Below are 22,264 nucleotides of genomic sequence, written 5' to 3'. Positions count from 1 at the left end.
ACTTCCCTTTCAGCCATGTTCTGCAGGTTTTTGTTATGTATGTAATAACTCGATAGACTGAATATTGTAAACTAACACAGGTACAAACCGGGCTCTGCTTTATTAGGGCCCAAAGTGATTACATTACATGATGGCTTGCCTTTTATACCTGAGCCTAATGACCTCTGACAGTGGTGCCACCTGGTGGCTAGTAACCCCAAGCATACATACATGACAATATCCCCCTTTAAGATATTAGTAACAGCCTTTTTACAAATTGAGAGGGTCCGGGGCTTTCCACTCCCGAGTTGATCGTCTCAGTTCAACTCCAGCCTTAGGCGAGCGTTCGGAGTCTGTTATGACTGGAGGCTGGGTAGCTGATCTGAAGGGAGTGGCAATGACCATGTCAGGGATTGAAAGTCCAGATTCATTGATGATAGCGGAGTCCTCTGATGACTAAGGGTAAGTTGGTTGGTCACTGGTTGTGTCTTCCTCAGACTGTTCCGGTTCATCTGTGTGCCGCAGCTATATCTGATCAACATGTTTCCTGCATGTCTGCCCATTCTTGAGCTTGACAATAAACACTCTGTTACCCTCCTTGGCCGTAACAGTACCGGCGATCCACTTGGGACCATGACTATAATTTAGTACATACACAGGATCATTAACAGAAATGTCACGTGACACAGCAGCGCAATCATGATACCACTGCTGACGTTGACGTCTGTATTCAACATGATCGTTCCAAGTCAGGGTGAACAAGAGAGAGCTAGGTCTTGAGACCTCTCTTCATCAATAGTTCAGCAGGGGGGACCCCAGTAAGCATGTGGGGTCTTGTCCTGTAACTAAGCAATATGCATGACAAGTGAATTTGCAGTGAACCTTGTGTTACATGTTTCATACTCTGATGGTTTGGACAGCACGCTCTGCTTGACCATTAGATGCGGGTTTGAATGGTGCTGACCTCACATATTTGATACCACTGAGTTTCATGACCTCTTGAGACTCCAGACTAGTGAAGCGAGGTCTCTTGTCGCTTACAACGATGTCGGGCAGACTATGAATGGCAACCATGACACAAAGACTCTCAATGGTAGCTGTGGATGTACTGGATGACATGATTATACACTCTATCCACTTGGAATATGTATCCACCACAACTAAAAACATCTTTCCCAGGAAGGGACCTGCAAAGTCGATGTGGATCCTGGACCATGATTTAGATGGCCATGACCACAGACTCAGCAGCGATTCCGCTGGTGCTTTACTTAGCTGCATGCAAGTGTTGCACTGATGTACACATGATTCCAGATCAGTGTCAATTCCAGGCCACCATAAATGAGACCTGGCAATGGCTTTCATCATGACAATACCGGGATGAGTGCTGTGTAGATCATGAACAAATTTCTCTCTGCCTTTCTTAGGCATAACAACACGATTACCCCACTGTAAACAATCTGACTGAATGGATAGTTCAGCTTTGCGACGGTTGTACGGTTTGGTCTCATCACCCTTTTGCTTGGGTATGGCAGACCAATCACCACTAAGGACACAACATTTCACAACCGATAATATCGGGTCCTGGCTGGTCCAGGTCTTAACTTGTTGAGCCGTGACAGGGGTTCCTTCACTTTCAAAAGCAGCCATAATTAACAGGAGGTCTACAGGTTGTGGAGTTTCCACCTCCGGTGTGGGCAAGGGCAGACGGCTCAGTGCATCGGCACAATTCTCGGTGCTAGGTCTGTGGTGAATGACATAATCATAGGCAGATAACGTCAGCGCCCAGCTCTGGATGCGGGACGATGCATTGGTATTAATATCTTTGGTTTCCGGAAACAATGAAATGAGTGGCTTGTGATCTGTTTCCAGTTCAAACTGAAGACCAAACAGGTACTGATGCATCTTTTTAACCCCATACACACAGGCTAATGCTTCTTTTTCTACCATACTGTAGGCTCTTTCCAGCTTTGACAAACTTTTAGAAGCATACGCAACAGGTTGTAGTTTACCCGATTAGCTTGTTGGAGCACGCAACCAACTCCATTTGACGAAGCATCACAGGTCAATACTAGACGCTTACACAGATCATAATGTACCAGCAGCTTGTTAGAGCAAAGCAAATTAGTAGCTTTCTCAAAAGCTCTACCTTGAGACGCAACCCAAACCCAGTTGTCACCGTTTCTTAGCAGCATATGCAGTGGCTCTAATGAAATGCTCAATCTAGGTAGGAAATTACCGAAGTAGTTGAGTAGACCAAGGAACGAACGCAGCTCCGTCACATTCTGAGGCTTGGGTGCATTTTTGGTGGCCTTGGTTTTCGTCCGCAGGCCTGATGCCGTCAGCAGCAATTTTCCTCCCCAGGAATTCGACTTCCGGTGCCATGAAGACGCACTTCAAACGTTTCAGTCTGAGTCCAACTTTGTCCAGATGATGTAGAACCTCTTCCAGGTTGTTCAGATGTTTGGCGGTGTCACGACCTGTGACCAGAATGTCATCTTGGAACACGGTTCTAGGGACAGACTTCAGTGGACTCTCCATGTTCCTCTGAAATATGGCTGCAGCCGAGCGAATTCCGAAAGGGCACCTGTTGTAGATAAACAGTTCTTTATGAGTGTTGATGCATGTAAGTTTCTTCGACGTCTCGACCAGCTCCTGTGTCAGATACGCCGACGTCAGATCCAGTTTAGTGAACGACTTCACCCTGGCTAGCATTACAAACAGGTCATCAGCCTTCGGTAACGGGTATTGATCCTGTTTCGAAACTCGGTTGATCATAACCTTGTAGTCTCCACAAATCCTGACAGTGCTATCACTCTTCAACACAGGAACAATGGGGTTGGCCTATTCGTTAAATTCTGCCGACGGTAAATTCATCAAATCCACCATTTGAAAACTAGGGTCTTACCTGATCATAACCTAGCAAGCGGGACGCAATTTTGAAAATCGGAGGATCTTGAAGGCTGATTGAGGTTAGCGAGAGCTTAAAAGTCATTTGAGAGTAGAATTTAAAGGGTGTTTGAAGATATTTGATAGCATCTTTGAGCATATTGGAGGTAATTTAAAGGACATTTGTGGTGATTTGAGGACATTTATAGGAATGGGGCTTGTAATTTCTCTGCCAATATTGCTGACTACTTATATGATGCGGAATAGAGCTAGAAGGTTTATTGAAGAGCATTAAGAGCCCAATGAAAGGTCACAGACTTAGGAGGATGAAGCCTTACCCCCAACGAATTTTCAGGGAGAAACACTCATACCTGCACCTGTTCGATACAGTGCATTAGAAGGCTGCGCTTCCGAAAAGGGATGATGAGATATGCCAGTTCATAAAGGCAGACCTGCAGCCTACCAGCACCAACAAGACCGCACTGCTAGTCAAGGTGAAGGTGACAGCGGCACTTGCCTTCTATGCATCTGGCTCCTTTCAAGCATCAGCCAGCGACATATGCTGCATCTCTCAGCAGGTTACACGCTACGTCAAAATAACAGTTAAAAAAAATGGGCTGGCGGTATATGACTGATGAATTTACTGCCGGCGACATTTGAGCAGTAATTTCTAGTTTAGGACTAAACTGTTTTCCGGCGGTAAATTGGTGGAAATGTGATGAAATTCCAGCCCTTAGTCTTTTATGTCTCTTGCTAGTTTACTCTCATTCAATTTTCCATTTTTTCAATTTCTTGGTCCTTTGCTGAATTCTAAAATCCTTCCAATCCTCAGGCTTACTGCTCTTTTTGGCAACATTATAAGCCTTAGAGGGAACTTGCAGTTGATAGTGCTCCCAAGCACCTTCTGCCCTTGTCCTTCTCGGTGGTAGAGGTTGCATGTTTAGGAGGTGCTGCAGTTGATCTTGGAGAAGTTACACAGGTGGTGAAGAGTATTTAAGATGGTGGATGGGGTGCCAATCAAGTGGGCTGCTTTGTCCTGGATGGTGTCGAGCTATTTGTGTTGGAGCTGCACTCATCCAGGCCATTAGCTGATCTCAGCCAGGGATGCCAGTTGTTCTCAGTGCTCCTGAGCTAGGAAGTAAACGACCAGGATTCTTGCTAGTGTACATTTATTTGAAGGGTGCAAGTCTGGACAAGATGAGATTTGGCTGCAACCACCCCCACCTCCCTCAAACGGCTTGGCAACACTCACTACCTAGGTTCACGTGAAGAATGGCCATAAGACATCAGTGGAACTGTATCCTTGCAAAGATTGAATTCCTTTAGGAAGACAGGAGTTGAAAAAGGGAAGAAAATAAACTTGTCTCAATGACCCCCGGAAGACAAAAGGTGCAAAATACAATTGCTCGCATTTCTTGATCAGCACCCTTTCACTGAACCTAATATTCATACACTCCATCACCAACACTGAGCTTATTCTCAGCAGCTCCCACACAACTTCTACCACTAAGGACGAGCAGAAATACCACACCATTACCTCCAAGATCCCCTCCAAGTCACTCATCACCTGTACTTGAACATGTACCTCAGTTCCTTCATCAGCACCGAGTCAAAACCCTGGAATTCACTACCAAGCACAAGGACTGCAGCAGTTCAAGGCAGCCCATCACCACCTTCTCAGGGCAACTAGGAATTTGCAATAAAAATGCATTGTTGCTAGAACCCACCACCTCCAGGGAACCAGACAGAATAAAATCCAACGTTTGTAGATTTCTCTTTTATCTCTTCTTGCTTCCATATTAAGTTTTCCTCCCAGACTTCTTTTTTGGGTTTGTCATCAGTTCAGTAAATCTGAGTTTATGCCCAGGTTGTATATTTTCATTTTATCACTATAACTGAAAATGGCAGCATCAAGCAGTACCGGAGAGGCAAGGGATTACCAGTTCAATGCCATGCTGCTGTGCAGGTTATGCGTCCCACAGGAAACAATGATTACTGGACCATTCTCTATATCAACCTCTAACCAGTTCAGAGAACGTACGTGTGTTTGCCTAGATAAAAATATAACCCTCAAATAAAACCTGGAGCATGAATTCTCAAGATTCCTCCTTCCATTGAGTCTTGTTGCAAACAGAAAGGATTCAATAACATTAGGAAATTACATTAGCTTCTGACAAACACATTTATTTTAAAATGATTTATTTTCAATCTCTGATAATACACCAAAACATTTAAGATCTTGGTCTTTCCTTCTTGCCTTTGTACAGGGCCAACAGAGATACATTGGCTACTTTGACCACCTTGAAGCGGACACCAGGAATATCACCAACAGCATGGCCCTTACGACCAAAACCAGCAACTAGAACTTCATCGTTCTCCTAAAAGATGAAAAATTTGGACCATAAATGAAATAGTTCAAAGCATTTAAAAACTAAGAAACATCCAATCTATAACACTTGTTAAGGGAGAGGAAGGATTACCAAATGTTAGTTCTTGACATTAATGCTATGCTAGTGCATCAGCTATGGCACAGCTAATGCTGAGTCAAAGGAAACAACGTTGCTACTTAAAAAGGATTGGGGAAGAATTTTAAATTGTACTCAGTGAAGTGAGTATTAACCAAGAGTGCAAGTTTGTTGTATTATGGACATATTTTAAGTGTGACATTAGCTGTGAATGAGACTTGTATCAATAAGAGGTATATACTCTGGAGGGTGCAATTAATATAGACTAGGATCATCACATAATTCACAAAGGTGACTCAAATCAGTTTCTTTAAAGTATTACTGATTTTGTAAGTGAAGCACGTATGTGGAATATGAGCTGTATAAACAGTACTATTAGTCCCAATCAGGTAGTACTCAAATCTAAAAACTGGTCTAAATACTGTCAGCAATTGATTAATCAAACTCAGCAGCAATACGAGGGGAAAATAAGTTGGGTGGGGTGGAAGAGAATTGGGTTGTTACAAGCTATCACACTTCAATGAAACGATTTGAATTGGTAATCATTACTCCCTTGCACTAATCAGGAATTTTTGCCATTGATCTTTTTGGGAGAGTGGGTGGAAGCAGACCGGAAAGGGAAGAGGCAATAGTAGTGTCTGCAGACAGCCACAACTTGATGATCCAAATTTTAAAAAAATCAGTATCATCTAAACAACACATCTAATTTGTTACCAAACTGAAGTTTTGCCGAAACATGCCAGAGTTAAAAATTAATTATGCCCACACTTCAGTAGTACTCAAATGTTCAGGGCTATAGGACAACCTTGTAGTACACTAACCTACAATATTAAGTTACCAAATTTTCAATTTAAATGAAGCTGAAATTGATAGGAGCTTGTTACCCCATGCCCCGTCACTTGCCAACTTGTTGAATTGGTTTTTTGAGTCAGAAGGCAGTGGGTTCTAATTCCACTCTCAACCAACACCAATGAAAACATTAATTAATTTAGTGTGTGTAAATTGGCTGTTGCACTTAACCACGTAACAGTGTGCTTTGGAATGCCCTAGGACGCAAGATGTTAATATAAATGTAAATTAATTCTTTGCACTTACACTGCTCACAACAGCATGGGCACTGAAGTGGGCACAAAAACCTTAGAAATTGAGCCTTTACTGATCTGCGTTCCGTGCCATTATGTTTTGTGACACATCTCGTATCCCTAGTTTACCCTCCTCTACTCATTTCCAGACAATGTAATGATCAGATATTCAGACAATATTTTCTTCAGCACCATCAATTACAAATTAAAATGTTACTACTAGAAACAAGTTTTATTAAACAACTTTCATACACTACACACGACTTTTCCTGCCATTTATCTTCTGAACCAGTTCACTTATTTGGATATGGGAGTGAGCCTGGGGGAGAAGTGCTTCCTCTTGAATGACCATCAGAAGGCAATCAATCTCTTTTAAATCATTCTGCGGGATGAAGCATCACTGGCAAGGCTGTCATTCATTGCCAAATGTTAGTTGCCCTTAAGAAGGTGGTTTTGGGCCAGTTTGAACTGAAGCAGTCCTTGTGGTGAAGATAGTACATGTGCAGCGTTGAGAATCCGGAATTCCGGAATGTTCCAGAATCCGGACCGATTGGTGGCAGGGTCGTCCGTAATCCATAAAATGTTCCGTAATCCGGACCGGACGACCCTGGGGCCTCCCAGTGACATCCTCCTCAGCGGGGCCAGACAGCCCAACAATCTCCATGGCGGGGCTGGATAGCCCAACCAGCTCTGCGGTGGGAATCCAGGCTTGGATTGATAAGACGACCCATTTAAAATAGATTTTAAAAACTATGTGCCATTGCATACTCGGCAGTTATAGAGGACTAGAAATCTGGTACAACGCAGTCTGAATATAAAAAGGTTCATTTAATGATACAATTAATGCAAGTGAAAGCAAGTAGAAAAATAAAAAAAGCTTAATTTCCATTTGCAGCATAGTAACAATCAGTACTGTACCATTTGTGAATGCTTACCTCAATGAAATTCAAGCAACCATCGTTTGGAACAAAAGCTGTGATTTTCTTGCCATTCTTAATAAGCTGGACTCGAACACATTTTCTGATGGCAGAATTGGGCTGCTTAGCCTCAACACCACTGTATTAAAAAAGAAAATAATTAATAATTCACCATATTCTTGAACTCCCGCTCTGCATTTGTCCTCATAACTGGCGAAGCACTGGGACACATTTTGCAAAGTTCAAGGCACTATAAAAGCTGTGCGAGGAGAGGCAATGCAGAAGTTTAATTTCCCAGTGGGTTTCACTTAAAAGTAGATGCAGTTTATACAAACAACTGGGTAAACCAGACAAACTTAATCTACCCCAAACCGAAGTCATTTAAATCAATGCACTAGAGCTTTTTGAAAGCAAACATTTTTTAATGGATATAGACCATGCAGCATACAGTACCATTCTGCCACTAAAGTGTGCATGTGCATCTCCATTATGGCTACATGGTGCAATTGCTCTGAAATTTCAATGTGAATGTTCAGAAGTTACTAAGGGCTCAAATTTGATCCAACCTTTTTTCGGCACACTTACCGGAGATGCGCCATTTTTCTCCATTGATAAGTGCGCCGGAAAAAAAAAAAAATCGCCTCACTTTGGCCGCTGCCTGGCCTCTCCTCAGTTGTCGCACAGCGTGGCCAGTAGCAGTAGCTCCTCACCCCCAGTTGCTCTGTGTGCATGCTGCAGCCGCTGTGGACTCAATGCCTGCCCCTAGCCCTGACTGAGTGGCGTCCCGGTGCGATCGACCGCAGGTCTGAAATTTTATGCACTGTAGCTATTTTTGAACTTTCTTGTCATTTTCCTGGACTTTTGGATATTTTGAAAAAATTATGTGAATATGTTTTGGCTCTTGTGAATAGCGGTGACATTTGTCAAGCCTATTCACCTGGTGCTATTGTGAAAGAACATAAGTGACGGAGGAACAGAGAATATCTTATTTATTGAAGTAGATAATATGGGCTCAATTTTGGCCCAGTATAATCATTGCAAACAAATAGTTGTTTAAATTAGTTAAGAGATTAGGGCAATTTAATTCAACTATCTTTTACTTCTTTTATTTTTGTAGTTTAAGCTTCCATGAATGCTTCTGTTGTATAGTAAATTTAACTTGCTGTATAGCTGTTTGATCCTATTCACATTCTTTAGTCGTCATTAAGTTCTGCTGACCTCCGATGTACCAACTGCGCTGAATTTCTTAACTTTCCACAAGGGTTTTCTGAAGTGGCCATGCCACAAACACTGGCCTAAATGGACAAAACTGGCGTAGGTGGCTGGTAACGCCCCCTTTTGAGAGAAAAAAAGTAAACGAAAAAAATCCTAACTAACTCGCTTACACTGGCGTAAATTGAAGATGCAAAATGAGGATTTTTAAGATGCTCCAGAAAAATCAAGTTGCTCCAAAAAAAAAATGGGAGCAACTCCTGGCCAAAACGTACCTCATTTTTTACTAGATCATAATTCCTCATATTTTCAGTTTTCAGCCTAACCATCAAAAGCCTATGTCAAAAAGTGACGCGGAACTTTCATAGCAAGAGGTTTAACAATGCAGCCATTTACCCCAGGCCACTCTCATGCACATTCTAACAATTCCATTTAAGATTTGAGGAAAGAAAATTCAGGGATACTTCAGGGAAAGGAAATAACTTAAAACAGTCTGTAACGGTGAGCAAGATCCTTAGTTTAAAAATACTTACACTTTTTCTAAGACTATTCCTTTGGCGTGGGATGCACCACCAAAGGGGTTGGCCTTCAGGGCAGTCCCCAAGTGGGCCTTCTTGTATTGCTTATCATGCCATTTCTGATCACGGCGCAGGTTACGCAACTTTCTGGCTGTACGAAGACCACGGCACTTGCCTAAAAATAAATGTTAGAATGTCTTAATTTCTAATTAATTTAGTAACTTCTATACAGTATGGAGAAGTAGGGCCAAATGGTGGATTTCAGTGCTATCAGCAATACCAGCATAATTTTAATTAAGTAGGTTTCTAGTAGTAGAAATTGTTTACTTTCCTGCAAAAAGCACACATCTAATTGCTTGCTGTAGTAAGTGCCAAGATGAGCAATTAGAAAATGTGTACTCAAGAATGCCAGTGTTGAATTGCATTCGAAGCCCCAATCTGATTAATTAATATATTTGAATTATATTTCCTCTGAAAGGGGGCTTGGTACCAATGAAATGTCACATAAAAATTATGCAGTCGTCTCAATATACAATCACTTTTGCTCTTAAAGGCAATGGTGTTGAACTCTCAACCCAATGTTGAATTATTGAATGGCAGAGTTGGCTCGAGGGGCTATTTCTTATAAGAACAGAAAATGTTGGAAATCTCAGGTTAGACTCTGCTTCCTCTCCATAGATGCTGCCCGACTTGCTCAGATTTCCAGCATGTTCTTTTTTTATTCCTGATTCCAGCAGCATTTTGCTTTTGTCCTATTTTTTTATGTAATGTCTGTCGCCCAATTGAAGATCCCACTTCTGAACATACAAGTGTGGCAGTTTCATCAAGAATCGCCACTTACAAACCGATTGTCTCAAATGTAGAAAAATCCACATTATATTTAAAAAATCCCTAGCACCTTCTCAAGATGTCTTCCAAGGCCCAGAAACAATCCCGTCCAGCTTTTAAAAAAAAATGTTTTCTAAAATTGAGCAATCTGTGTTCGGATTTTGCTGAACTCTCATCTAGAGCGAGATTTGTTTTAATGGGGATTGCTTTAAAACGGCTGAAAGGCGATCGCCTGGACCAGGCCCTGGGCCTAAAACCTCGAGTCGGGGACCCGCGCCGTGGCGGCTCGCATGCGGCTGGTTGACGCATTTATTAAAAAATAAACCGGCCTCAAAAAGACCCTCCGGCGGCCCGTGACGGAGGCTAACTGTGCGAACTCGGTGGGCCTCTCCGAGTGCGAGTTTGCAAGGGACGGCCTGGGTGCCAAGAGCTGGGGCTGGGCCGCCCGCCACACTCACCCATTGCTGCACACTCGGCCGCTCAGCAAAAAGACCGGAGTTCGTCCAGCGCCGCGCCTAGTACCAACCGCCAGGACCCTGACAGCCGCCCTCCGCGCCTGTCCTCAAACACGGGGAGAAAAAAAAACACAACAATCACCTTTTTACTCGTCTGCCCCCAAAAACCTGTGAGGAAATCGTCTCTTCATTCCAACTAAAATATTACACTCAGCACAATAATCGTTTTTCTCGGTTTAAAAGGTAGAATTCTGCAGGTCCCGCCTTCTGCTGGGTCGCATTGGCTGCTCGGCGGGAACCCCGCCGCCGATTGGTGGATATTACCGTCAATCACAGGGCGGTTGCTCTCTGGTTGTTGCAGCCGACGTTCGCTTTTGGGAGGTCGTGGCTCTGATGTTCTGTGCACAATCGTTGCTAATATTTATCAATGGAAGCCTTTCAGTTACAGTGCTTAACAATTTCACTTCTCATTAGGTTTTCGATCACACTTGATCAGACCGTGCCTGTCATAATGTGGTCATCGGCAAAGTAAGTAAATGTTTTCAGGACGTAAGTTATGTAACTTGTAGAATTAAAATGAATTCTAATTATTTTATTACTATGTTTATGCATAATGTCAATCTATTTTATGAAAGTGTTGTGAACGATCAATACGTCGTTTACCTCCAATATGTACAAAGATAAAAGGAAAAACGCGATAAATGTAGTATTTTCTCTCAATAAACTGACAATATAACGGCATTTTATTCTAATAATAGTTTGATGCTTCAGGAACTTTTGGTTTACTAGTTTGTCCAATACAAGTTTCGCAAATGCATAGATTCATACTGAAAACTCCTTCGAAACTAATCGTTTAGGTTATCAATTTGTTATGGTTTTTACGAAAGCAAAATTACGTTGCTGCAGTCCATAAACAACGTGCAATTCAAATGATTTATTATATTCCGTTGTATGTAAACTTCGTTTTATTGCATACTATATATTTTAAGTCACTAACTTATTTTTGTATCTTCTCAGTTCCAGGGGAAGCAGTTTTTAAATAAAACAGAAAATGCCTGAAAAGCCCCCAGTGACTTGGTCTAAACCAGAAACGCTAATCTCTCGTTTTCTCGTTTCAGATACTGGAACCTTTGTATATCTCCAGCATGTTCTGTTTTTATTTCAGATTTCTAACATCTTCAGATTTTTTTCTTGCCTGTACCAGTTTTTAACTCGAACGTACATTTTAATTGTTTTGTGTGAAAAGCGAATAAGACCGAGTCGATCTTAACATAAACGATATACAGCTAGATTTTCCAACTGTGAATTTAATCTGGATACCTAGCTGTATTGCACAGATGGGACTTTGCCGAACATGCAGGTCAATGTGGACATGTGATTCCTTTAATCTTGTATTCGACAATTTGAGAAGTTCCAATAAGCCAGTGCCCCGACAATGTTAGACAGTTGCATTCTCCCACATTCCCATTTGTTGCCAGCACAAATAAGGTTCAGTGCTTGATATATTCTTATAATATACCTATATTCTATACCTTATGTTCTCTTTTTATAATGTCTTCTCGGTTTCGGAAAATTATTAACCATTTTAGCTCCAATCGAATAGTTGGATGTAGTTTATGAAAAAACAGACCCTTCAAATGTTCAAACTCAAAATACTCTGGGAATAAGACACAACGTGTTTGAACTGCTGTGATGTTATTTTCGTACATGGATTCGCTCGAGGGAGAGGAGATACTTATTTTGTGTTGTTGAATTAAATCCATGGTCTCTCAAAACCAATTTTTTCCTGACCCTTTAATTTCAATTGATGAACTTTCACCTTGTTCAGATTTAACTTCCATCAGCTATCACCTGGCAACATGCTGATAAATATCTCTCTAAATACCTTGAGGAGTAGTGCATGGTGTTAAGAGGTAAATACTTGGTAACGTTTATGCACTTTCAGCAGTCATACCTGAAGATATCATTATTCAAAAATAATTAATCCATAACTTTTTTTGCTGTTTAATACTTGATGTCCCACATCCTATCATAAACGCAGTACCATTAGTTGTTCATTATACCTTTATATAAATTTGTAAATATTTAAAGATGTTTTCTTTAACTTTGAAGGGGTGCAAGTACAATTGGCCTCTAAATTCCTGGGTTGAGGAGGGTGTAAATTGGGATTTGAGACTTTGCGGGGCTAGGAGTTTCTAACTGGGGTTAGTCCTCCGATTTCGAAGAGTACAATTCCTGCTCCACAGCGAGGTAGGAATTCCCAGTCCAATCAATCCGTTTGTCTGTGGCAGTTTAAGCCTGAAAAGAGAAGAGACATTCTGCTGTGGTGAAAATCCAGTAACACTGACTGAAATTTGATGCAATTTGCTGAGTTATCCTATTTTATAAAAAAATAAACATACGTTTAGATTGCATCCTCTGCAGCCAAGAACCAGAATTCCGAAGGGTTTGTAGCCTACCGAAGGGATATCTCAGTGTGGTTGAAGAGGAACTTGGAAAGGGAGGGGGTAAATCCAGTTGCCCATGCTGGAACATACGACATAGGTAGGAACAGGGAGAAGGTCCTGCTGAAAGAGTATCAGGAGTTAGACTTTAAATGAAAAAGCTGGACCTCAAGGACAATAATCTCTGGATTATTGCCCAAGCCACATGCAAATTGGCATAGAAGCTGACAGATCAGGAGAATTAACATGTGGCTAAAGGGTTGGTGTGGGAAAGCGGCGTTCCTTTTCACGGGACACTGGCACCTGTTCTGGGACAGGAAGGAGCTGTAGCGATGGGACGGGCTCCACCTAAACGGGGATGGGAACCGTGTCCTAGCAGAAAGGGTAAATAGGGAGGTGGCAAAGGCGTTAAACTAGTAAAATGGGGAGAGGGATTGACAAGAAACATAAGCAGCCTAAATATAAACAAAACAGGAAAAGCCAGCATAGAAACGAATAAAGTAAGGGAGGAAATTGATGGCAAGGGAATAAATAGAGTAATAGAACATGAGTCTAAAAAGATGGTTAAACATAAAGTGAGAGGAAATCCTATTAAAATGAGTTGAACTGTCTGTACAGTAATGTACACTGTGTCTGTAATAAAACAGGAGAGCTGGAGGCAATCATGTGTTGTGAGGAACCAGACATAGTAGGGATTACTGAGACATGGCTACAGAAAAATCAGGACTGGGAATTGCAGAGTATAACATATTTAGAAAAGATAGAGAGGGAAAAAGGGAAGGTGGAGTAGCTGTACTTATTAGGGATAACATAATGGCAGTAGAAAAAAGTTATGCAGCAATCAGCAAGACAAAAATAGAAACCAAATGGATAGAGATAAAAGATAATAAAGGATCAATCACACTAATAGGTGTAGTCTACAGACAACCTAATAGTGGAAGGGAGATGGAGGAAGAAATATGCAGACAAATTAGGGAAATGAGAACTAAACATAGAATAATAATCATGGGGGATTTCAACTACCCTGATATTAATTGGACAGAGGAAGTAGGTAAAGGGGATAAGGGAACGGAGTTCATACAATGTGTACAGGACTCCTTTCTAACCCAATATGTAAAAATCCTAACAAGGGAGGATTCACCATTGGATCTAGTAATGGAGAATGAACCAGAGCAGATAAGAGAAGTAAAAGTAGGGGAACATCTAGGCAATAGTGACCATAATATACATTTTAAGATGATAATTGAGAAGGACCATTAAGTATGACAAAAACCAGGTAATAGATTAGAGAAAAGCTGAGTTTGAGGGGCTGAGAATAGAACTTGGGAAAATAAAATGGGTAACAACATTGGCAATGGGAAACATTTAAAATGGTGTTCAACTGAGTGCAGGAACAATTTATTTTGCTAAAAGGAAAGAACAAACTAAACACTGATGAGACTCCATGGATGAATAAAGCCATCAGGGAACAATTGAAGGTAATGAAAGAAGCATACGTTAAACACATAGACAGTAGGGGAATGCACGATAAGGGAGAATATGAAAAGATTAGAAGAGAAGTCAAAAAAACAATTAACAAAGACAAAGAGGATCTATGAAATTAAATTATGAAGGAACATAAAACAAAATAGTAAAATATTTTACAGGCACATCAAAAAAAATGGAAGGTTGGGATGGGAATAAGGTCATTAAGGGATAGACAATAATACCACAGGTAACGATAGAGAGATGGCAGAAATATTAAATAATTATTTTGCTTCAGAGAGATAGAACATGTGGACATGACATTGGATGATGAGATTAGTAATGAGATAAGTACATTTTAAAATAAAAAGAGTGGATATATTAAATAAACTAATCAAACTCAAAGATGATAAGCCCCCTGGTCTGGATGGATTGCATCCACACATTTTAAAAGTCTCTAGGGAAGAGATAGCAGAAGCCTTACTACACATATTTAATAATTCATTAGAAAAAGGACTGGCAGATAGCTAATGTAATACCTATGTTTAAGAAGGGGGATAGAACATGTCCAGGGAATTATAGACCAGTCAGCTTAACATCCATGGAACGAAAATAATGGAATCACTACTAAAGAAGAAAATAGAAGAACATCTAGAAACCAAAAATATAAAAATTAATAGTCAGCATGGATTTCATGCTTGACCAACCTCATTGAATTTTTTGAAGAGGTAACAGAGAGAGTAGACAATGGTAATGCAGTAGATGTAATTTATCTAGATTTTCGAAAGGTCTTCAATAAGGTATCCCATAATAGACTGATGAAGAAGGTCACAGAATGCGGAGACAGGGGACAAGTAGCAGAATGGATAGCTAGCTGGTTTCAAGACAGAAAGCAGAGAGTAGGGGTAAAGGGTAGCTATTCACAGTGGCAGAAGGTGGGTAGTGGTGTTCCACAAGGATCAGTGCTGGGCCCACTATTGTTCATAATTTATATTAACGATTTAGACTTTGCAATCAAAAACACAATTTCTAAATTTGCAGATGACACTAAATTGGGGGTGATAGTCGATACTGAGGAGGATTGCAACAAATTAAAGGAGGACATTAATAAATGTGCAGACTGGGCATATCATTGGCAAATGAAGTTCAACACAGATAAATGTGAGGTATTACATTTTGGTAGGAAGAATAGAAAGGTCACTTATTACTTGGAGGGTGAGATTCTAGGTGGGGTAGAGGAACAAAGGGATCTTGGAGTACAATACACAAATCGCTAGAAGTTGCGACAAGGTTAGCAAGGTCATAAAAAAAAGCAAACCAAGCACAAGGGTTTATTTCTAGAGGTATAGAATTGAAATGTACTCATCATCATCATCGGCAGTCCCTCGAAACGAGGATGACTGCTTCCACGCCAAAAAGGGATGAGTTCACAGGTGTTTCTATTCCAGATCCCGAACTACTTCTTGAAGGGTGGAAGATGCCTGTGCGTGGATTTTTTTTAACGTGTGGTGGCCATTGCACACCAGCCACCACACGGGCTTGACAGAGCTAGTTTTTGGACCAGTGGCAAGGATCAACCAAGACAACTGGAGACCAGCTCTGCTGCATAGACCTAGTGCGCACACATATCACAGTGTGGGCTGGCCCATGCTGCCCCTGGGCCCTCGCCTCTTCTGGGCCCCGAACTCTCGCCTCTCCTGGGCCCCGATCACATGCCTCTATAAATTCTTGCCGCTCCTTCGCCCTGACCTCGCCACTCCTGCTGTCAAACCTGTATCGAACTTTGTTTAGACCACACTTAAGAGTACTGCATACAGTTCTGGTCGCCATATTATAAAAAGGATATAAAGGCACTGGAGAGGGTGCAGAGAAGATTTACAAGGATGATACTAGAACTGCGAGGGTGTACATATGAGGAAAGGATGAAACAAAGAACCGGCTGGGTCACTTTTTTCTAGAAAAAAAAGGCTGAAATCTTTTAAATTATGAAAGGTTTTGAAAGAGTGGATACAGAGGGATACACCAAGAAATCCAACAGGGAATTCAGAAGAAAATTCTTTACCCAAAGAGTGGTGAGAATGTAGAACTCGCTACTACAGGGAGTGAAGCGAATAGTATAGATGCATTTAAGGGGAGGCTAGACAAGCATATGAGGGAGAATGGAATAGAGGGTTATGCAAATAGATTTAGATGAGGAGGCTTGAGTGGAGCATAAACTGGTTGGGCCGAATGGCCTGTTTCTGTGCCATATAGCCTATGTAATTCTATATAAAGTGAACAGATTTATTTGACTATGAATGGCAAGCTTTTAATATGGATTTATCTTTCCTAACCTAATTCGATCCTGCACGTAGATGAAATGCTGCAATGTAATATATAAGCATAGAATATTTTATTAACTGGTAAATACTTTTTAAAACATAACTCCAGAACCTTTCACCTGATGTCACAAAGATCTTCTGATTAAATATCAGAATCTATTTGACCTCTTTCACTTGCATAGCATTTTTGCTCTCACTCACAAGTGTATTCAATTGCCTAATATAATGAGCATGGTGGATAGAGGTGTACCGATGGATGTGGTGTATTTAGATTTCCAAAAGGCATTCGATAAGGTGCCACACAAAAGGTTACTGCAGAAGATAAAGGGACGCGGAGTTAGAGGAAATGTATTAGCATGGATCGAGAATTGGCTGGCTAACAGAAAGCAGAGAGTCGGGATAAATGGGTCCTTTTCGGGTTGGAAATTGGTGGTTAGCGGTGTGTCACAGGGATCGGTGCTGGGACCCCAACTCTTTACAATATACATAAGAAACAGAAGAACATAAGAATTAGGAACAGGAGTAGGCCATCTAGCCCCTCGAGCCTGCTCCGCCATTCAAGAAGATCATGGCTGATCTGGTCGTGGACTCAGCTCCACTTACCCGCCCTCTCCCCATAACCCTTAATTCCCTTATTGGTTAAAAATCTATCTATCTTTGACTTGAAAACATTCAATGAGCTAGCCTCAATTGCATCCCTGGGCAGAGAATTCCACAGATTCACAACCCTCTGGGAGAAGAAATTCTTTCTCAACTCGGTTTTAAATTGGCTCCTCCATATTTTGAGGCTGTGCCCCCTAGTTCTAGTCTCCCCTACCAATGGAAACAACCTCTCTGCCTCTATCTTGTCTATCCCTTTCATGATTTTAAATGTTTCTATAAGATCACCCCTCATCCTTCTGAACTCCAACGAGTAAAGACCCAGTCTACTCAATCTATCATCATAAGGTAACTCCCTCATTTCTGGAATCAGCCTGGTGAATCGTCTCTGTACCCCTTCCAAAGCTAGTATATCCTTCCTTAAGTAAGGTGACCAAAACTGCACGCAGTACTCCAGTTGCGGCCTTACCAATACCTTATACAGTTGCAGCAAGACCTCCCTGCTTTTGTACTCCATCCCTCTCGCAATGAAGGCCAACATTCCATTTGCCTTCCTGATTACCTGCTGCACCTGCAAACTAACCTTTTGGGATTCATGCACAAGGACCCCCAGGTCCCTCTGCACCACAGCATGTTGTAATTTCTCCCCATTCAAATAATATTCCCTTTTACTGTTTTTTTTCCCCAAGGTGGATGACCTCACACTTTCCGACATTGTATTCCATCTGCCAAACCTTACCCCATTCGCTTAACCTATCCAAATCTCCTTGCAGCATCTCTGAGTCCTCCACACAACCCGCTTTCCCACTAATCTTCGTGCCATCTGCAAACTTTGTTGCACTACACTCTGTCCCCTCTTCTAGGTCATCTATGTATATTGTAAACAGTTGTGGTCCCAGCACTGATCCTGTGGCACACCACTAACCACTGATTTCCAACCGGAAAAGGACCCATTTATCCCGACTCTCTGCTTTCTGTTCGTCAGCCAATTCTCTATCCATGCTAATACATTTCCTCTGACTCCACGTACCTTTATCTTCTGCAGTAACCTTTTTTGTGGCACCTTATCGAATGCCTTTTGGAAATCTAAATACACCACATCTACCGGTACACCTCTATCCACCATATTCGTTATATCCTCAAAGAATTCCAGTAAGTTAGTTAAACATGATTTCCCTTTCATGAATCCATGCTGCGTCTACTTGATTGCACTATTCCTATCTAGATGTCCCGTTATTTTTTCCTTAATGATAGTTTCAAGCATTTTCCCCACTACAGATGTTAAACTAACCGGCCTATAGTTACCTGCCTTTTGCCTGCCCTCTTTTTTAAACAAAGGCGTTACATTAGCTGCTTTCCAATCCGCTGGTACCTCCCCAGAGTCCATAGAATTTTGGTAGATTATAACGAATGCATCTGCTATAACTTCCGCCATCTCTTTTAATACCCTGGGATGCATTTCATCAGGACCAGGGGACTTGTCTACCTTCAGTCCCATTAGCCTGTCCAGCACTACCCCCCTAGTGATAGTGATTGTCTCAAGGTCCTCCCTTCCCACATTCCTGTGGCCTGCAAATTTTGGCATGGTTTTTGTGTTTTCCACTGTGAAGACGGAAGCAAAATAATTGTTTAAGGTCTCAGCCATTTCCACATTTCCCATTATTAAATCCCCCTTTTCATCTTCTAAGGGACCAACATTTACTTTAGTCACTCTTTTCCATTTTATATATCTGTAAAAGCTTTTACTATCTGTTTTTATGTTTTGCGCAAGTTTACCTTCGTAATCTATCTTCCCTTTATTGCTTTTTTAGTCATTCTTTGCTGTTGCTTAAAATTTTCCCAATCCTCTAGTTTCCCACTAACCTTGGCCACCTTATACGCATTGGTCTTTGATTTGATAATTTCCTTTATTTCCTTGGTTATCCATGGCTGGTAATCCCTTCTCTTGCCGCCCTTCTTTTTCACTGGAATATATTTTTGTTGCGCACTATGAAAGAGCTCCTTAAAAGTCCTCCACTGTTCCTCAATTGTGCCACCGTTTAGTCCTTGTTTCCAGTCTACTTTAGCCAACTCTGCCCTCATCCCACTGTAGTCCCCTTTGTTTAAGCATAGTACGCTCGTTTCTGACACAACTTCCTCATCCTCAATCTGTATTACAAATTCAACCATACTGTGATCACTCATTCGAGAGGATCTTTTACGAGGAGATCGTTTATTTTTCATGTCTCATTACACAGGACCAGATCTAAGATGGCTTGCTCCCTTGTAGGTTCTGTTACATACTGTTCTAAGAAACAATCCCGTATGCATTCTATGAATTCCTCCTCAAGGCTACCCCGTGCGATTTGATTTGACCAATCGATATGTAGGTTAAAATCCCCCATGACTACTGCCGTTCCTTTTTCACATGCCTCCATTATTCCCTTGATTATTGCCCGCCCCACCGTGAAGTTATTATTTGGGGGCCTATAAACTACGCCGACCAGTGACTTTTTCCCCTTACTATCTCTAATCTCCACCCACAATGATTCAACATTTTGTTCATTGGAGCCAATATCATTCCTCACAACTGCCCTGATATCATCTTTTATTAACAGAGCTATCCCACCTCCTTTCCCTTCTTGCCTATCTTTCTGAATCGTCAGATACCCCTGTATGTTTAATTCCCAGTCTTGGCCACCTTGCAATCATGTTTCTGTAATGGCCACCAAATCATACCCATTTGTAATGATTTGTGCCGTCAACTCATTTACTTTATTTCGAATGCTGCGTGCATTTAGGTAGAGTGTTTTCATCCTAGTTTTTAAACCATGGTTTTTAGTTTTGACCCCTCCTGCAGCCCTTTTATATTCAGTGGCCCTTTTTGTTTCTTGCCTTTGGTTTCTCTGCCCTCCACTTTTACTCATCTCTTTTCTGTCTTTTGTTTTTGTCTCCTTTTTGTTTCCCTCTGTCTCCCTGTATTGGTTCCCATCCCCCTGCCATAATAGTTTAACTCCTCACCAACAGCACTAGCAAACACTCCCCCTAGGACATTGGTTCCGGTCCTGCCCAAGTGCAGACCGTCCAGTTTGTACTGGTCCCACCTCCCCCAGAACCTGTTCCAATGCCCCATGAATTTGAATCCCTCCCTGCTGCACCACTGCTCAAGCCACGTATTCATCTGTGCTATCCTGCGATTCCTACTCTGACTAGCATGTGGCACTGGTAGCAATCCCGAGATTACTACTTTTGAGGTCCTACTTTTTAATTTAGCTCCTAGCTCCTTAAATTCGGCTCGTAGGACCTCATCCCTTTTTTTACCTATGTCGTTGGTACCAATGTGCACCACGACAACTGGCTGTTCTCCCTCCCTTTTTAGAATGTCCTGCACTCGCTCGGAGACATCCTTGACCCTTGCACCATGGAGGCAACATACCATCCTGGAGTCTCGATTGCAGCCGCAGAAACGCCTATCCCCCTTATGATTGAATCCCCTATCACTATCGCTCTCCCACTCTTTTTTATGCTCTCCTGTACAACAGAGCCAGCCACGGTGCCATGAACTTGGCTGCTGCTGCTCTCCCCTGATGAGTCATCTCCCTCAACAGCACTCAAAGCAGTGTATCTGTTTTGCAGGGGGATGACCAGATGGGACACCTGCATTACCTTCTTTGTACTACTCTTCCTGCTGGTCTTCCATTCCCTAGCTGGCTGTGGATCCTTCTCATTTGGTAAGACCAACTCACTACACGTGCCACTTATGTCATTCTCAGCATCGTGGATGCTCCAGAGTGAATCCACCCTCAGTTCCAATTCTGCAACGCGGTACGTCAGGAGATGGAGGCGGATACACTTCTCACACACGTAGTCGGCAGTGTCCCTGAGTTCCCACATGGTACAGGAGGAGCATATCACGTGACCGAGCTCTCCTGCCATGCCTTAACCCTTAGATACCCTTAAATTGGTAATAACAATGTTACAGTTTACATACTGATATAAAAATAAAAAGAAAAGCTACTCACCAATCACCAGCCAATCACTTACCCCGTTGGCTGTGACGTCACCTTTTGATTCCTTTCTACTTCTTTTTTGCTTTCTCTCCCGCTGTAGCTGCACAAGTACGCCTTTTATAGGCTGTTCCAACACTGCTCCCGCCTCTCACCAACTGCCGCTGGCTCTCGAGCTCCCGCTGGGCCTTTTATAGGCCGCTCAGACACTGCTCCCGCCTCTCACCAACTGCCGCTGGCTCTCGAGCTCCCGCTGGGCCTTTATAGGCCGCTCCGACACTGCTCCCGCCTCTCACCAACTGCCGCTGGCTCTCGAGCTCCCGCTGGGCCTTTATAGGCCGCTCCGACACTGCTCCCGCCTCTCACCAACTGCCGCTGGCTCTCGAGCTCCCGTTGGGCCTTTATAGGCCGCTCCGACACTGCTCCCGCCTCTCACCAACTGCTGCTGGCTCTCGAGCTCCTGCTGGGCCTTTATAGGCCGCTCCGACACTGCTGCCGCCTCTCACCAACTGCCGCTGGCTCTCGAGCTCCTGCTGGGCCTTTATAGGCCGCTCCGACACTGCTCTCACCTCTCACCAACTGCCGCTGGCTCTCGAGCTCCCTCTGGGCCTTTATGACCTGGAAGAGGGGACAGAGTGTAGTGTAACAAAATTTGCAGATGACACAAAGATTAGTGGGAAAGCGGGTTATGCAGAGGACACAGAGAGGCTGCAAAGAGATTTAGATAGGTTAAGCGAATGGGCTAAGGTTTGGCAGATGGAATACAATGTCGGAAAATGTGAGGTCATCCACCTTGGGGAAAAAAAACAGTAAAAGGGAATATTATTTGAATGGGGAGAAATTACAACAGGCTGCGGTGCAGAGGGACCTGGGGGTCCTTGTGCACGAATCCCAAAAAGTTAGTTTGCAGGTGCAGCAGGTAATCAGGAAGGCGAATGTAATATTGGCCTTCATTGTGAGAGGGATGGAGTACAAAAGCAGGGAGGTCCTGCTGCAACTATACAGGGTATTGGTGAGGCCGCACCTGGAGTACTGCGTGCAGCTTTGGTCACCTTACTTAAAGAAGGATATACTAGCTTTGGAGCGGGTACAGAGACGATTCACTAG

General features: G+C 42.5%; 2 protein-coding genes across 2 annotated transcripts in view; one reads left to right on the top strand and one right to left on the bottom strand.

Annotated features, from left to right (window-relative positions):
- Window positions 1–5,047: 5,047 nt before the first annotated feature.
- On the bottom strand, window positions 5,048–10,452 carry rps23 (ribosomal protein S23). Its single transcript, XM_070895273.1, has 4 exons — window positions 10,346–10,452; window positions 9,075–9,234; window positions 7,348–7,468; window positions 5,048–5,243 (listed from the first exon to the last, which is right to left on the bottom strand). Exons 1-4 carry the CDS (start codon window positions 10,347–10,349, stop codon window positions 5,097–5,099), a joined length of 432 nt encoding a protein of 143 aa, XP_070751374.1. The 5' UTR covers window positions 10,350–10,452; the 3' UTR covers window positions 5,048–5,096.
- A 257-nt stretch (window positions 10,453–10,709) lies between these two features.
- The window catches only part of LOC139276753 (V-type proton ATPase subunit S1-like), a 46,233-nt gene continuing 34,678 nt past the window's right edge, over window positions 10,710–22,264 (top strand). Inside the window, exon 1 of the mRNA XM_070894763.1 lies at window positions 10,710–10,870. Within this exon, the coding sequence (XP_070750864.1) occupies window positions 10,770–10,870 (101 nt within the window). The 5' untranslated portion in view covers window positions 10,710–10,769. The remainder of the gene's footprint in view (window positions 10,871–22,264) is intronic.

This window comes from Pristiophorus japonicus, chromosome 12 (assembly GCF_044704955.1).
Source record: "Pristiophorus japonicus isolate sPriJap1 chromosome 12, sPriJap1.hap1, whole genome shotgun sequence".
In the NCBI taxonomy this organism is placed as follows: Eukaryota; Metazoa; Chordata; class Chondrichthyes; family Pristiophoridae; genus Pristiophorus; species Pristiophorus japonicus.
The sequence above is the reverse complement of the archived record's forward strand: the minus strand, read 5'-3'. Positions and strand labels throughout refer to the sequence as shown.